Here is a 14961-nt window from a genome sequence, read left to right on the forward strand (position 1 = left end):
TTAGTTTGATCCAACGATTAAAGGATAATACCTCATAAAGGGCCCTACTAAAGAATGACTCATCGAACAAATTCCAGGCATAAATCAACACTTTACAAATTAACAAAACCCAAAATGGAACCCAATGCTCATCACAATTAGAAGCCAACATATAGTTGGTAGGCCCATGATATACATTGGGCCAGCCCATACATGATATGTCGTAACTTAAAAGAGGGGGCCTAGTGCCGGCGCACAAACGAGAGTAAAACGACATACCGGGAATGAGATCAAGCATTGTGAGAAAGCCGTTAAGTCTAACGGCGACACTACTCCGCCGATACCTTTTCTCAAGTCCGCCGTCGTTTCCATCTTCGCGCTTCTCTTCCTCTTCAGCTCCGATAGGCTCCTCCGCCGCGGACAGCTCGGAGGCGACTCAGTGCAGCGGGTTGACTCGGTTGGCCTCGCTGGTGGAGGGCTGCGACTACGAGCACTGGCTCGTGGTTATGGAGCCTCCTAAGGGCTACCCTCTTCGCGATGAGATCATCAATGGCTACATCCAAACCCTAGCCACGGCCCTCGGAAGGTAAAAACTGAAAAAACGCCATCAGGGTTAGCGTTTTAAGTTGCAAAGTTTGAAACTTGAATTAGTGTTAATTATTTTTAGCTTGAAGTGTTTGAAATGTAGCAGTTATTTTTTTTGAATTTTGTTTTTTCAACTAGTTTGTTGTGTAATTGCAGTGCAGAGAAGGCAAAGAAGTCAATTTACTCTGTTTCTACAAAGTACTACTACGCATTTGGCTGCAAAGTCCCAGAGAATTTGACTTTTAAGATCAAATGTAAATTCTTCAAAACTCTTCTATTCTATTATTATTATTATTATTTGAAGTTGTTAATTTGGTTGCAGCTCTGGCCAATGTGAAATGGGTTCTACCAGATTCTTACTTGAGTCATGGTGAAAATGACTATGGAGGTATTTTGTTTTTCTTGGTTTATCTTCTTTTCTTCATGTTGAGCTAGATTTTTTTAATATCTAAAGTGGAAGCTACATGATTCATGAACAATGATGTTTTTAAGAGATAAGAAGAGAACATTGAAAAATATGGATTTTGAAAGATTATTGCAAATAAATCCCAAGTCATAACTCATCAAGTAGAATTAGAATGTAAGCCCTACTCGTCATAATACCATGTAGACACTCATCTAAGTAATCTCAAGCCACAATGACTTGGTTCATTTCAGTAGGAAAATGAAGTTTGATTCTTGTTTCCAAAGAAGAGAAAATTCCATAGGTGATCCGTCGTTGTCTATGCTCAAAATGCATTGGTTTTGGACAGGAGAACCTTTGGTTGATGGCATTGTTACTCCATATGATGAAAAATATCATGCAGACTGGGTGCTCGACGAAAATCACACAACAGTTAAGTCTTGATCACTCTTATACCCCTGAATTTTTACCCTCAACTAGTTAGTTTCGATCCGGATGCTCAAGTTTCACCTCCTGGAGATTTAAGCAGCAAGACATTACAATGTGAAGCAGTTGTGTTGCATCAACCTGAATGTCATAGAGTGGAGGAAAAAGAGCTTCATCTTTGGTAATATATGAAGAGATGTAGCAGATATAGACTTGTTTTAGAAACTTAATTGTTTCTTTGGCTCCAATATTTACATTATCACATAGTTTTATCTTCGAGCTAAACCTAGTTTTTGCCTTTTCCCACTCAAAATTTGGTTAAAAGTTGCATTGCATTTATGTATCCCAAGTCCTTATCAAACCATACTTGGTTTGAATTGGGGATGCATGATCCTTTCTGCAAATCCTTGAATTGGAGGGGACCCACTTTTTGTTATAGTCGTAGGCAATAGCAAATTCTTTAGTTACACCAGCACGTAACTTGTGATTTAGGCCAACTTGGGATTTGGGTGGAGTTTGGTGCAAGTGTTGAAATATGAGGCTGGCCCTGAAGAATTCTAGTCTATCTCCATAGATTTTGTAAGACTAATAAAAATATGCCCTCCGAAATCTGCTGGGTGGGTTGTTCAAACCTTTGATTGGTGCACCATGCCGTTTGAGCTGATTTTGAACACAAAACAAAGGAAGAAATATTCATGGAAATTGACTTGGAATATTGAATACATTATTTGCCCTCGAGAACCTAATGGAAGATTAGAATAGTATAGGGTTTGATCAATCCACCAACATGAGCCCTTAAATAATTTAAACAAGATCATCTTTTATTCTTTCTATGACTTCATAGTTTGAAATAAACATTTTTTCCATTTAAAGGAAAACTCATTTTAAATATGAAAGCTGAAACTGTTTTTATGGGAAAGCATAGAAAATTGAAAACAGAGTGTTCTGAGAAAGAGTGAGTTGTCTCAAAGTACTTGTATTTCTTGTAATGATGTAAGAGAAGCTACAAAAACTCTGAATCCAAAGACCCCACATGAAAGTCATACACAAGGGAAGATCTCCATCAGAGAGAAACAAATAAAACAACCATAATACACATATATGCTTATAGTTTTTCTTTTCTTCTTCTGTGTTTGTTTTCCTAATTGTCTCGAGTGCTTATTTGGGAGAGTATAAACCGGTTCCAAGAATTCTATACAGAGCTGTATCAGAATAAACAGTGCTAGACCTCAATGACTTAATCCGATTTCTATACCGATGACCTTTTCGGCTCCTGTGGCGCCCCTTCGCTTTCACTTCCACCTCTTTTTCCTCACCATTTTTCCCATTTTTCACCACTTCACACTCAGCTTGACCCTCTCTTTCAATCCTATACGCAGGAACTTTATTTTTTTCCTCAGTTGGAACAACGTACACAAAGGGTCCAATTGGAATGTCATTCAAGTCCATCAGAGGCTCTAAGGTCTTGACCACAGTGCTCATTGTTGGTCTACACTTTGGGTTATGGCTAAGGCACTGATGAGCCAATGCAGCTGCTTTCCTAGCACCTTCGGTTGAGTACTGACCCTCGAGTCCCGGGTCCATCACACGGTCAAGTTTATGTGAATCCTTCAAAAATGGTTTAGACCACTCCACCAGGTTCTGTTCTCTACCATGGCGGCTCTCATCCACGGACCTTCTACCTGTTAGTAGCTCCAAAAGAACTACACCGAAGCTATAGACATCGCTCATAGTCGTTAAATGACCTGGAAAAAAAGAGAGTACATGATTAGTTAGCTGTGGAAATTTTCAAGGCCACTGATGAAAAGAAGGAATGAAAGTAGTAGCTTAAAATCAACTTGCATTACCTGTCTTGACATATTCTGGAGCTGCATAGCCATGAGTGCCCATGACACATGTTGTAATGTGTGTTTCATCTCCTTCCGGGCCATCTATGGCTAGACCGAAATCAGAGAGCTTGGCTGTGTAATCCTGGGGAGAAAAAGAGAGATATTAGTACTCAATTTTTTCTGGAACTTCTTTCGTTTTGTATGAGCCATATTTATATGCTTGTATTAAGCGCAGAAGAGAGCTAAGGAGAGAAAAATTACAGAGTCTAGTAAGATGTTTGAAGCCTTAAAATCTCGATATATGACTTGCTTTTCTTCTTCATGGAGGCTGCTGAGGCCTTTTGCAGCTCCAATTGCTATTTTTATTCTTGTTAACCAAGGCAGGGTTCCACCATAACCTGCATTAATGAACAAACATAAAAATTCATAAGTTCTGTCATCCTGCTAATAAAATTGTGAACTCCCAAATCAATATTTTTCTGATTGTTTCAGAACAAAATTCCTGCATGCATGATCTTAATTATTTGCAGTTAAATGTTAGCAGATGGTATATTTACATTTGAATAGTCGATTTTCTAGGTTGCCCCTCTCCATGTACTCATACACAAGAAGCCTATGTTCATCTTCGCAGCAGTAGCCGATCAAGTTAACAAGATTGGGGTGCTTCAATTGCCCAAGAAAAATCACTTCAGCCTACAAATACAGAAGTGTTTGAGAATTAGCATTTTTATAACTTAGGAAGCATATGATATTGTTAGCAACATAAACTTTGAAATGGGCTAAAAAAAAAGGCAAGAACAAAAACAAAAAGCTTACCAGCCACTCCCTATGTCCTTGTTTGCCATCTAAATCCAACACCTTAACAGCCACAGGTTGAGCTTCCAACCCGGGCCTAAGCTTTTCATCAATGAACCCTTTGTATACCTTCCCAAATCCACCTTCACCAAGATAGTTGCTCTTAGAGAAGTTGTGGGTAATCTTTTTGAGTTCCTTCTGTGTAAAGATATGAAGGTTTGATCCAATAAGTGAATTTGACAGATCACTGAGGACAGTGCAGATTGATGAATTACTCACATCGGAGAGTGACAATCTCCGCGAAGAGATTTCTTTCGACGTCTGGGATTTTTGATCTGAGATTGGTTTGTTGGTCTTGAAACAACCTGGTGTCAATAATTTGAGTGCCAGTTTTCTGAGACTCATATTTTACTGAGGCTATATGGTCTCAGAGGCTCGGGTGAGTTAAAAGAAGCCTTATCTGTGTGTCCAAAACATATGGTTGGATTAAATTAGAGAAAGATATGGGGGAATAGCTAAATATATAAGGTATATTCCACAAGACTCTGCAAAAAGAAGTCAATGATCCAATGATGATCATAAGTTAACCAACCATATTCTTCTTTTCCATTTTGGCTGATCTTCATGTCTTACACAATAAAATATATGATTCTTGAAACCATTTTATTTCATTTTCAGTCCTCAGTCTAAAGTAGTGTATAAAGTTTGGTCCCTTCAAGACTTGGAAGATTCACAGCAGAAGAAGAAGAAAAAGACACTTTTGGATGGTTTCATATTGTGAAAGACCAGGTCTCTAGAGCCTTTTTTTTTTTTTTTTTATTGATCATCTGCCAGATTAATTAATGGAGTTTAGGTTCAAGTGTATTGTTTGTTGGTCTTTGTGAGACCTCTGAGAATTGATTGGGAAACTATATATTTTTGTGGCAAGAATCATTCAAATGGGAAAACATACGTTCTCATTTCCTTGTACACTTCCAAGTCTATGGCTTTTTCCCCATGATTGCTGCAATTAGTGTTTTGGTAAAGCATACTCAAAATATTTGTTGTGCATGCACCGTAAATTTGCTACATGTATTTTATTCTAACAATGGTAACTTTTGTGATTTGGAAAGCAGAATCTCCCAATATCTGGTACTGTTTGTTCTAATTGTTTGCTCTTGGCTATAATAAACACAGCAATTAGATGACAGATTGAAACTTTAATAAATTAAAAAAACCAAATCCCAGAACCTGTTTGGTAACCTTTTCATTTTTTCTTTTTTATTATTATTAATTTTTCAGTTTTTCAGTTAGAGATAGAGATGAAATATGTGAGAGAAAGGGAGGGTTGAAGAAATGTGTACGGAATGCTATGTAAAACTAAAAATAATTTTAAGTTGTTTTCATTTTTCAAGTTTTTGTTTAATTCATTCTCTTTCATTTCTAACTCGTTTCTCTCTCACGCTCTTCATTTAACTTTTCCTCCATATATTTCCTCTCTATCTCTAACAAAGGAAAATGAAAACTAAAAACTAAAATCTAAAACGTTACCAAACCAGCCATTAGAATCCGGTAAAGACTAGGGTAACAGGAATTATTGAACCATGAACTTTAGGAAAAGCAAAATGGCCCCAACCCTAAATCATCTACCAATAGATGATAGACCTTTGTTGGTTACAACCAACATGATGAGTAAATCTGAACTTCAATTTTATCATTTGACGCAACCAAAAAGAAAAAGAAAGAAAGGCTCATAGTCATCCATTTATTGCTTTCCTTGGGCGACCGCTGTATGAAATTGAGACAGACTCAAAAAGTTACAGCCAGCTTAGGATAAAAAAGGAGGTCAACACATTTTGTAAGACCTACAATATTCTTTGCTTCAAGAGGTTGTAACCAAGAAAGTCAAGTAACTAATTATTTCCCTTCATCTTCCATGAAATTTCGTTTCAATCCTCTGTTTGTGTTTTCAAAGACAAAAAAATGAAAGTTCAAAAACTACATTTTTTAATAAAAACAAAAAACAAAAGAAAACAAAAGGGCTCTCTCTGCTTGTGTAGTATGGGTGACGAATTAAAGCTGACGTATTTTAATTAGATCAACCCCATTACTAGTTGATGATTTCTGGTTCTCATAAATTTAAAAATGGCAAAATAAAGCCAGTTGGGTATAGCTTAGTTGGTTGAGCTCTTACCCCTCCACTCATATGATATGGGCAGAGTTTCGAAACCCATAGGCCCCAATGAATATTTGTGTGTAAACCCCCCTCCCTCAATTACTTGTACTAAAAATAAAAACAAAGTTTAGGATATTTTCTGCTATAAAAAGAAAAAGTTTAGGATATTTTGTGACATGATTAGACGACACTAGTAGGAAAAATAGAGAAAATCGCAGATGGCTAAGTGATTTTTATTTTGCTTGTGTAGTGGGGGGCGCATGACATTTGACTCTTTTCCGTCTGTCAAGAAAAAGATGCTAGTTTTGCATGCTGCAATTGTACCAAACAGCAAGGAAACGTATTGCCCCCAATAAAGGTTGATACTTTGATGGAAAACTTGGCTATAATCGTCTATGGTCAACAGCAAGAACGTCAAGAACGATGCCTCCAATAGGGTTGCCGGAAACCTTGTTACAATCTCCCACAAGCCAACAAGAATTTCAAGTAACACCAGATGCCGGCTTCTGATAGTTGACAGAAAATGAAGCAGAAATTTTGCGATGCTGATGGTCACAAAACCCATCAGTGTAGGGGTGAAAATAGATTTAAAACAAAACCCACGGCCACATCAGACACTACAGTGTAATAGGAATGGCTCTACTTTGCTATCCTGGCCAATCGCAGTATGCCACGTATAGTCACTTTTCTACTTGGCATATCATGATTAGCCGGAAATAGCACATTTCACATAAGTTATTCTGCATTTTGGGCCCCCAAAGACATCTTGTACACTAGGCTGTTTTCTTAAACATAAGAGTAGATTTCCAGAATTGACGGTATACCACAAGTTATACGACATTCTGATAAACAAGGCGCATAAACTTGAAGAAAGCATTAGAGGGAGAGTCCCTCTCTTTTTTTTCCTTTTTTTAATTATTGACTTTATAAAGATTATACAAAAAATCTCAACGAAGTAGAGCTTGAAGCAGTAAAGCGTGTGACTAAAGAAACATAAAGACTTGGATGAATCAAAGATTGGAAAATTGCATATGGCTAAAAATACAAAAAGATGATGTTTACATCAGGTAGAAGAAAATAATCGCTATAGACAACACAAGAACCTTGATCTCAGACTAGGCAGCTCCAATCGATGGATGTAACAGAACTTCTTAGACAATTAGCAGAACTTCCTCCTTAAATATACAACTGTAGAACAACAATTGGAAGGGCAAAAAAACAAATTAGCAACTATACAAGTCATTTGGAATACTTTATTTATCAGATTTGGTTTAAACCAATATGAAGAATTTATACCTTGTCCATAACATAGCCGCACAAAAGCTATATACAGAAAGAACCTGCAACATTTACCAGAGTAAGTACAACACAGAAATACATAATACATACAAAAATATAACATTCCAAATAGGTACAACAAATCAGCAGAGATACACAAACATCAGCTGTAGTTACCTTCGGTGAACAAAAATGCGTCGCCAGAATTGCCACAAAACAAAAACAAGGAACACTCTGACATGAGATGATGTCATTTTGTCTACTGTGGCAATGCTATCTGACAACAAGACTCCCATTCTGCTGAAGTCTTAAATTTTCAATAAGAGACTGGTAGAATGACTTCAATGCCTTGATATCACTACCCTGCAGAAAAAATGAGCAGCCAAAAAAATCATAAACAAATAATTGGAAATGTTCTACTAAATATTCAGCTCTGGTTTATTTCCGTAAGCAATACACTTTTAAGAACATCCTGTAAACCAACCCCAAATCCACTGGAAAAAGCTCAAGACACTTGACCAACATCTTCAAATAGGTAATATTGGAACAACATGACACGTGCATTCACAGATCAACATTTTAGATGACAATATTACATTAACACAACAGGTAAATATCACCAACCTTGACATCTTCTCATAATATCATATTACAAATTTAACACTCTTCAGGGAAACAACAAACTGATACTAGTAGCTTAATTAATATTAGCGGTGGCATTTGGCAACTGCCAGAGTGATGGGAAAGAACAGAGGCCAATGTGTTTCCTTTTCTTTTTCCTCATTTCTTTTAACTTAGCCTACTCAATTATTTGACTACTTTACCCCTTTTTTAATATTTTCTTCACTTTTAACTGTTGTAGTTATTGAAGAAAATCTTTGGAAAATCAGTATATGTCATCAAATAACCAAAGTATGTATTAGCACCACTCCAAGGAAATAAATATGCGTAAACTACAGGAACAAATGAAGACAAAAATGAAAAAATGCGTTAAAAAGAAACACTTTTGTATTTGGTCCACCAAAACATGGTAATCTACAGCCACTTTTTTATACCTGCAGCTTCTGGCAATATGTCTCAGCCAAATCTTGGGGGCAATGCGCTGCTGGAAAACCTTTTGAGACAAAATGAACTAGAAAATCATTGCCAAACTTTTCATACATGACCTTCTGAGCCAATACAATTTCTCCAAACAAAACAAGCTGCGACAAATGAAAATAACAATTTTCAAGGTAAGTATGAAGCAATAAAATAAATCCAAGGCAAATTATAAATAAAAGTATTCGTCAGCAACTTCTCATATAATTGAACACTACTAAAAGAGAACATCTCTGTCTCCAAATCTGCTTCAGCAATTTAGTCCTCTTAGTTATATGGTGTATAGTCTACTCTTCGTTTTATGGTGTATATTCTGCTCTTCTTTAATGGTTTAACAACGAAAACTATCAATAAAAGTATCACAAAGATTATTAATTCCAATCTTACAGTATTGGCGTCACGAAACTCGAAAGAGTTGTCAAGCAGGCTGTACAAACAACAGTTGGTAGCGAAGTTCTCTATTATAAAACTCTGGAAACCAGGTACCTGAAAACAAGGACCCCATATTAAGATGAAAAGCAATATATTTTAACATTACCAAGCAGAAGGACTAAAGGTAAGCTCTTACCTTTTCTTCACCATTAGGCATCGCACACCAATCTCTGATCAGTCTTATAAATATCTGTACGCATACCTAAGTTACAGCAATAATATGTTAGAAATTATCCTAATGCAGAGTAATTAGAATGAATAAGAACCAAAACGCCAAAGGCAAACCAAGAACACATACCTTTCTTACAAGAATATCCTTGTGCTTACAAGATGTGAACAAAAGCAACTGCATGATTGGCTGTAAGTAGCTCCTACTTTTGGGGGATAGGAAAACAGAAGATAGATCATGTGTAGTTATCACATGAAGAAATGTATATAATGTTCGCTGAAGTTCTTGCATTTCGCGATTTTCCTACAACGAGAATGGAGTATTAAATAACAGTATAAAAAGTTTCGGCCTTGACATTCAAACTTCATAAATAAACTTTCAAAACTGTTAATGTTCCAAATGATACTCTAAAGTAGTTTTGGTTCCGCAGAAGCTTTCACTAATGAAAATGAAGAACACACAAGCAGCTCATTGCTACCAACATTGGGGAAAAGGAAAAATAAGTGGAATGAAGTATATTACAAAAATATGATCAACGAAATAAACATTGTAACTTCGTATTTGATGTTGGGCATTTAAATTGCCTAAGTTGGTGTCCTATTTTCCCTATTTTTCTTTTTATCCGATAGCCAAAATAAAACCGAAAAACAAATAAGAAAAAGAAAACACATACTCACACAAACAGAACTCATCGTCCACAACAAGTTAAAGATCCTGTTGTAAGTACCATTAGAGCAAGCAATGATGCATTACTTTTTATACCACATGTCTGCCCAACTGTAATTGGTCTAAACGTAAATTTACATGGCACATAAAAGATGGAAACAGGGGGAAAAGATACAAATGAATCATTTAAGTAACAACCTTTGTATGATGGTTTGATGACATTAACTGATACTACTTGTAATTAACTGATAATACTTGTAACACCATATACATTCGCCATTAGCATAAAACTCTATGAGAGATCATATGCTTAGCACAAGGAACAGGTCTTTCAATGTTGAAAAACAGCAACAGTCAGTGTCTCATACCTCAGTATTGGATCCAGGTCCTGAAGGGAGTGCATCTACTGGAATAACATTTAATATCCTACCAGCAATAGCAGGAAATACTTCATCCAATATGTCACGGAATAATGTATTGAACTTGCATATCAGTTGATTAAGCAATATAAGCAACCCAACCAACTCCTTTGGCTGCATCATCATTGAATCCATAGTCAAACATTGTTGTCAACAAAAAAATGAGAAGATAACTGGTGCAAAGTACACTTATGCGAAACAGAACTGTTGTTTTCTGAATTTTATTTCTTGGTGACACAGTACCTGTCCACAATTTGTTCTCTATTTATTACCAAAAATTATTTTCTCAAAGTTAGATTTAACACCAAAAATAATAAAATAAAATAAAATAAAAATCAGAACAGAAGAATTTAGTTATAACTGCTTTATACCTCACTATCCACAAGCAATTGCTCCAGTGCCTTTGGGAGGTAGGGAAAAACAGATGCTCCTAGAGTGTCCACCATGCGGTGTACAAATGATGTTACCTGGATACCACATACACTAGCATCAGGTTACAAGCACAGATGATAAAATATCAAAACAAAGTACTTCTGGTATCCCACACACAACTCCTTACCTTACTGCGCAAAGTCTCTACATTAGGAAACACAACAAGTACTTGTAGGAGAACATCCAATGTCTGGATAACCATGGGAAAAGAAACACACATTGTTAAACATGAAATATTTTGACAGCTTCTCCACAAGTATGGAAAGACCAGTTCCCATCCATATGCCAAAAATCACTAATTACAAGGGCTGTACTTTAAAAGGGAAACTGTAAGATCAAAATGTTATAAAACAGCATTGAAATATCACAGAGCCCACGAGTGCTAACCATAAAGTTCATCAAATAGGCAAACATCAAGGTGTAGAGATAGTGAGTCACAAAAAACAAACAAAAAAACACACATAAAGCCCTATATCCACAATTTTAATTCAGAGAAACTGGCATTCAGAAAAATTAATCAGATCACGTGCTTGAAGGAAGGTGAACAAAAGAAAGATATAAATACTAACCTGCTTGAACATGAGACCTATTGCAGGGCGACTAGCAGTTACAAGACGCTCACTGAAGCCCTGGATGGCATATAAATTTCAGTAGAGTAATTTCATGTAAATAAATACAAATCTCGAAGCATTCAAACATAGTGAATTTTCTGAAACCATACAGCTTACTAAGCAGGATTGGCAGAAGGGGTAAAGGACTGTGAAGACTTTTAATATAAGTGACAACATAAAAACTCCTCTTTTACCAGATCTTGTAAGCGAATTGATCAAGAGTTTTATAACTTTTTTTGGGGGCATATGCTATTTTACATATAAACAAATCAACCAAGAAACATGTTAACTAGAAGGTCAAAGGATGTTGAAAACCTTGCTGAGAGAATTAATTGCCACGATTATCTGCTGAATATTAGCAAATTTTTGAGGTGCCTCTTCAGGAGTCAATACTTCGGCATTCCTGAGCAATGCTTCAACCTAGACAGTAGAAAGACCACATCAAATGCTTATCTCACATTTTCACTCGGTCCTTAATTTTGGGTCAAAAAAAAAAAAAATTGGGGGTCGAAAGGAGGGGGTGACACCCATGCAAAGTCAACAACCTGTTGGCAAAGAGGAGTGAGAAGTGAAGAGAGATAATCAGACTGCTTTGCTGGTGGTACATCTTCCATGCCAATTAATAAACCAATTGCCTGCGAAGAGACCCGATACACGTTAGAATGGAACAGGCACCCACATTCTCTATTAAGAATACTTCCTTTCTTTCCCAAACACACTCATGAGCGCACATAAAAGGTATAATAACAGATATATAAAAATATTAAGTGAATACCTCAAAAATATGACTACCATCTTCAGATCCCGAAAGCTCTTTCAATGTATAATCCATACTTGTAAATCCAGCGACTGTATCTTGCAAACTCTGTAAAATTCATTTAAATTAATTTAGCAGAGATGGAGAGAAGTTGAAAAAAAGAATGGTAATATGTATAAAGGAATTCAAAGGAGATGAAAGTAAAAGGCGAAAGCAAATTAATGAGGTCTGGAGGAACTGAAATATAAGTACGTGGATATATAGGAAAGCAATTGGAGAACGAATGTTTGTTATCATACCTGCAAAATATTCTCTATAAAAGGCACAAGCTTCAATTTCAGCAATTTCACAACCCTCATAAAGAGATAACTCGCCCTTCGACTCACATTGACGTTTAGATGGTGTATACCCCTTTCATCGAGGAAGGCAGCCAAAACCATGTGAATATATTGGGTATTCTCTTGAACAAACTTCATATATCTTGTTACTGTTTCCAGATACACAAGTGCAACTAGCCTATTTGAATGGCAAGGGAACCTTGTAGATAAAAGCATTGGTACCAATTCACCCAAGAGACCACTCCCAGTTCTCATTGCCTCACCATTTATTGACTCCCCAAATGCATAGAAAAGGGAAAGTGCAGCTTCCACTTCTTCAACATTCCAATTTGATGATGATCCAACAGCAGTAGCCAATGAGTTTCTAATAAATATCTGAGTAACATCAGGTGCTACACGACCTACATTACGCAGCAGCACGAACAAATCCTTTCTAAACTCCACCATCCTATCTTCCTCCTCTCTTCCGATCTTATCCAATATATCTAAATTTTTACGGTACATAGGATCATAGCGGATCTGCGAACGGATCACTTCCAAAATCTGGCCCACATGAAGCAACTGTGTTTCCCTCAATGGGGAAAGAGTCTTCATTGTGGCAACATAACCTGAAAGAAATTGCACAATGCTAAATGTAGAGTCCAACTCACAGTTCTGCATCACGTAAAACACAGAGGGCAAAACTTCATTCAAGAGCTCCATTGAAACACCCTTAGCATCCTCAGAATTCAACCTTTTAAAGCATTCAAGAACCTCAACCGCATACCCAGTAAGCAATGCAGCTACGTTAGAAACCAACTCTGAGTCACTATCCTGAGCTACTAACCCAAAAACCCGACGCATTTGAAGACTCTGCAACAGCGGTAGTTTTGACTGAGGATCCATCCTTTTTGATACTACTGCTGACAAACATCCAGCTGCAGCACCACGGAGTTGTTCGGAGAGCCCACCAACCAAAACCAACTCAAACAATAACGGGATAAATGCATCATTCACAATTAATCCAATGTCAATCCAAGAAATATACCTCCTCATTGATTCTAAAACACTAGCACAAAGCTCTTCATCAGAGTTCCTATACATAGACACAATGTCATACCAAGCTCTAACTATTTGAGCTACACATTGCTGCCTCATAGCATCCTTAACCCGCGCTGCCACTGCTAGTTCTTCAGGTGTCCGAGGGTAGTCTAAATTAATCAATTCCTCATCCAAAGCATTCAAAACCCGACAAAACATATCGATGATCATTGCCCCTTTACTCAATTGTGACAAAAAATCAACAAACACCGAAGACCAAACCGATGGGTACTCAAAATATATCAAAGTCACCAAAACCTGAGCAAGTTTGTTCTTTATAAATGCAGGACCTTCTAAAACCCTAACAGTACTCTTATCATCAAATCCACCAAAACATGCAATTGAAAACACTGATTTTCTGATCAAATACCTCTCATCTAGATTCATTGATGAGTACCGGACCCTAATAACCTCATGCAGAGTCTGCAAACACCAAAACTGGACTTGAACTAAGTTCGAAAAGCACAACTTTTCAATGCAAACACTACATATTGCTTGTTCTTCCTTAATTTTATCACAGTAATCTTTTGCCTTCTGTTTCAGCTCAGAATCAACGGTGCCCGATTCATCAAACATTATAAGTATTGCTTTTTCGAGATCATCCATGGACCTAAAACCCCTTAGGTCCAAAACCACAATAATAAATTTTCTTTCAAAGTTTCAAACTATATTGCTGCGATTAGGTATTTTTCCAGCAAAATTACGGTTTTTCTATCTGGGTTTTTCCCAAAGGCAGCTGTGGGGTTTGAGAATCCGAAGAATATTGAAAAGGGTATAGAGCGAATGAGAGAGAAAGACAGAGAGATTGAGAGGTATCTGAGAGCTTACCTTTGTGTTTTTTTCTTTATTGGATCAGATCAATTGGAAGATCTTTACAAGAATGTGTGTTAGAGGTAGCTAGGGTTTTTGTGACAGTGGCTTTTGTGTTTGTGTGTTGGAGAGCAAACCCTAGAGGGGGGGTTTGGATTTGGGTCTAATTTATAGGTTTTTAGAGTTCTGGTCTTCCAGAGGTAGTAAACAGAAGCCAGAGAGAAACAGTAATGACTGAAGCATGAACGAAGGGAAGAAGGCTAACGTGGGTTATAAAATTAAATATGGCACAAGCCAAGAATCAAAATACACAAATACCCCTGAATTTTCTTGGGAAAATAGAAAATATAATCTGAGAAAATATAAATATTCTTGTAATACCAATTTTTTTATAAAAGAAAATTAACCACTTTTTCATAAAATTAATATGGCACAAGCCATTTTTGTAGCACAGTTCACAATATAATTTCATAATTTCATATCTTTTAAGTTTGAATTCCCTTCTACCCGTTGATCTAAAAATAAAAATACCTAACAAAATTTAATTTTTAGAAGTTCCCTTGGCAGTGTGATTTTTTGATGTTCTATATTCATCAATTTTATTGCTTTGAAGAGAATAATATGAATCATAAAACATAAGATGCAATTTTTAGTTAAATATTTAAGAATATGATTCTCCTACTAGTGCTGAAATCAATT

General features: G+C 36.6%; 3 protein-coding genes across 6 annotated transcripts; 1 reads left to right on the forward strand and 2 right to left on the reverse strand.

Annotated features, from left to right (window-relative positions):
• The first annotated feature begins 216 nt into the window (after window positions 1-216).
• On the forward strand, window positions 217-4962 carry LOC110768915 (plastid developmental protein DAG). Of its 3 annotated transcripts, none has more exons than XM_021972784.2 (4): window positions 217-565; window positions 721-818; window positions 887-952; window positions 4696-4962. In XM_021972784.2, the coding sequence occupies exons 1-4, from the start codon at window positions 264-266 to the stop codon at window positions 4710-4712; spliced, it is 483 nt and encodes a 160-aa protein (XP_021828476.1). In that variant the 5' UTR covers window positions 217-263; the 3' UTR covers window positions 4713-4962. The 3 variants fall into 3 exon arrangements, with proteins under 3 accessions (XP_021828476.1, XP_021828475.1, XP_021828474.1); XM_021972783.2 differs by lacking the exon at window positions 4696-4962 and adding an exon at window positions 1317-1728 and having other exon boundaries at window positions 917-952; XM_021972782.2 differs by lacking the exon at window positions 4696-4962 and adding an exon at window positions 1317-1728 and having other exon boundaries at window positions 220-565.
• Window positions 2354-4654, reverse strand: LOC110768913 (Protein kinase superfamily protein). 2 transcript variants are annotated; one of them, XM_088251201.1, is made up of 6 exons: window positions 4297-4654; window positions 4039-4215; window positions 3780-3915; window positions 3484-3620; window positions 3241-3364; window positions 2354-3138 (listed from the first exon to the last, which is right to left on the reverse strand). In XM_088251201.1, the coding sequence occupies exons 1-6, from the start codon at window positions 4420-4422 to the stop codon at window positions 2552-2554; spliced, it is 1287 nt and encodes a 428-aa protein (XP_088107327.1). In that variant the 5' UTR covers window positions 4423-4654; the 3' UTR covers window positions 2354-2551. The 2 variants fall into 2 exon arrangements, with proteins under 2 accessions (XP_088107327.1, XP_088107326.1); XM_088251200.1 differs by having other exon boundaries at window positions 4039-4653.
• Window positions 4963-7173: 2211 nt separating the features above from the next.
• On the reverse strand, window positions 7174-14514 carry PSD (ARM repeat superfamily protein). The gene is made up of 15 exons (XM_021972765.2): window positions 12334-14514; window positions 12053-12142; window positions 11823-11912; window positions 11593-11697; window positions 11236-11295; window positions 10794-10856; window positions 10606-10701; window positions 10184-10348; window positions 9279-9452; window positions 9117-9182; window positions 8936-9034; window positions 8506-8652; window positions 7628-7813; window positions 7469-7512; window positions 7174-7360 (listed from the first exon to the last, which is right to left on the reverse strand). Exons 1-13 carry the CDS (start codon window positions 14056-14058, stop codon window positions 7724-7726), a joined length of 2970 nt encoding a protein of 989 aa, XP_021828457.1. The 5' UTR covers window positions 14059-14514; the 3' UTR covers window positions 7174-7360; window positions 7469-7512; window positions 7628-7723.
• Between the last annotated feature and the right edge of the window lie 447 nt (window positions 14515-14961).

The sequence above is a fragment of the Prunus avium genome, chromosome 3 (assembly GCF_965620075.1).
Source record: "Prunus avium chromosome 3, drPruAviu1.hap1.1, whole genome shotgun sequence".
Taxonomy (NCBI): Eukaryota; Viridiplantae; Streptophyta; class Magnoliopsida; order Rosales; family Rosaceae; genus Prunus; species Prunus avium.

Bases quoted from the DNA above. Each gene is read 5' to 3' on its own strand.
- LOC110768915 (XM_021972782.2), top strand. From the start codon at position 264: ATGAGATCAAGCATTGTGAGAAAGCCGTTAAGTCTAACGGCGACACTA. The intron at 819-886 runs GTAAATTCTTCA...ATTTGGTTGCAG, and splicing joins TTTGACTTTTAAGATCAAAT to CTCTGGCCAATGTGAAATGG. The intron at 953-1,316 runs GTATTTTGTTTT...GGTTTTGGACAG, and splicing joins TGGTGAAAATGACTATGGAG to GAGAACCTTTGGTTGATGGC.
- LOC110768913 (XM_088251200.1), bottom strand. From the start codon at position 4,422: ATGAGTCTCAGAAAACTGGCACTCAAATTATTGACACCAGGTTGTTTC. The intron at 3,365-3,483 runs GTAATTTTTCTC...TTTTCTCCCCAG, and splicing joins CAAACATCTTACTAGACTCT to GATTACACAGCCAAGCTCTC. The intron at 3,139-3,240 runs GTAATGCAAGTT...CTTTTTTTCCAG, and splicing joins TCCAGAATATGTCAAGACAG to GTCATTTAACGACTATGAGC.
- PSD (XM_021972765.2), bottom strand. From the start codon at position 14,058: ATGGATGATCTCGAAAAAGCAATACTTATAATGTTTGATGAATCGGGC. The intron at 12,143-12,333 runs GTATGATAACAA...TGAATTTTACAG, and splicing joins TTATAGAGAATATTTTGCAG to AGTTTGCAAGATACAGTCGC. The intron at 10,702-10,793 runs GTAAGGAGTTGT...TGTGGTATCCAG, and splicing joins TAGAGACTTTGCGCAGTAAG to GTAACATCATTTGTACACCG.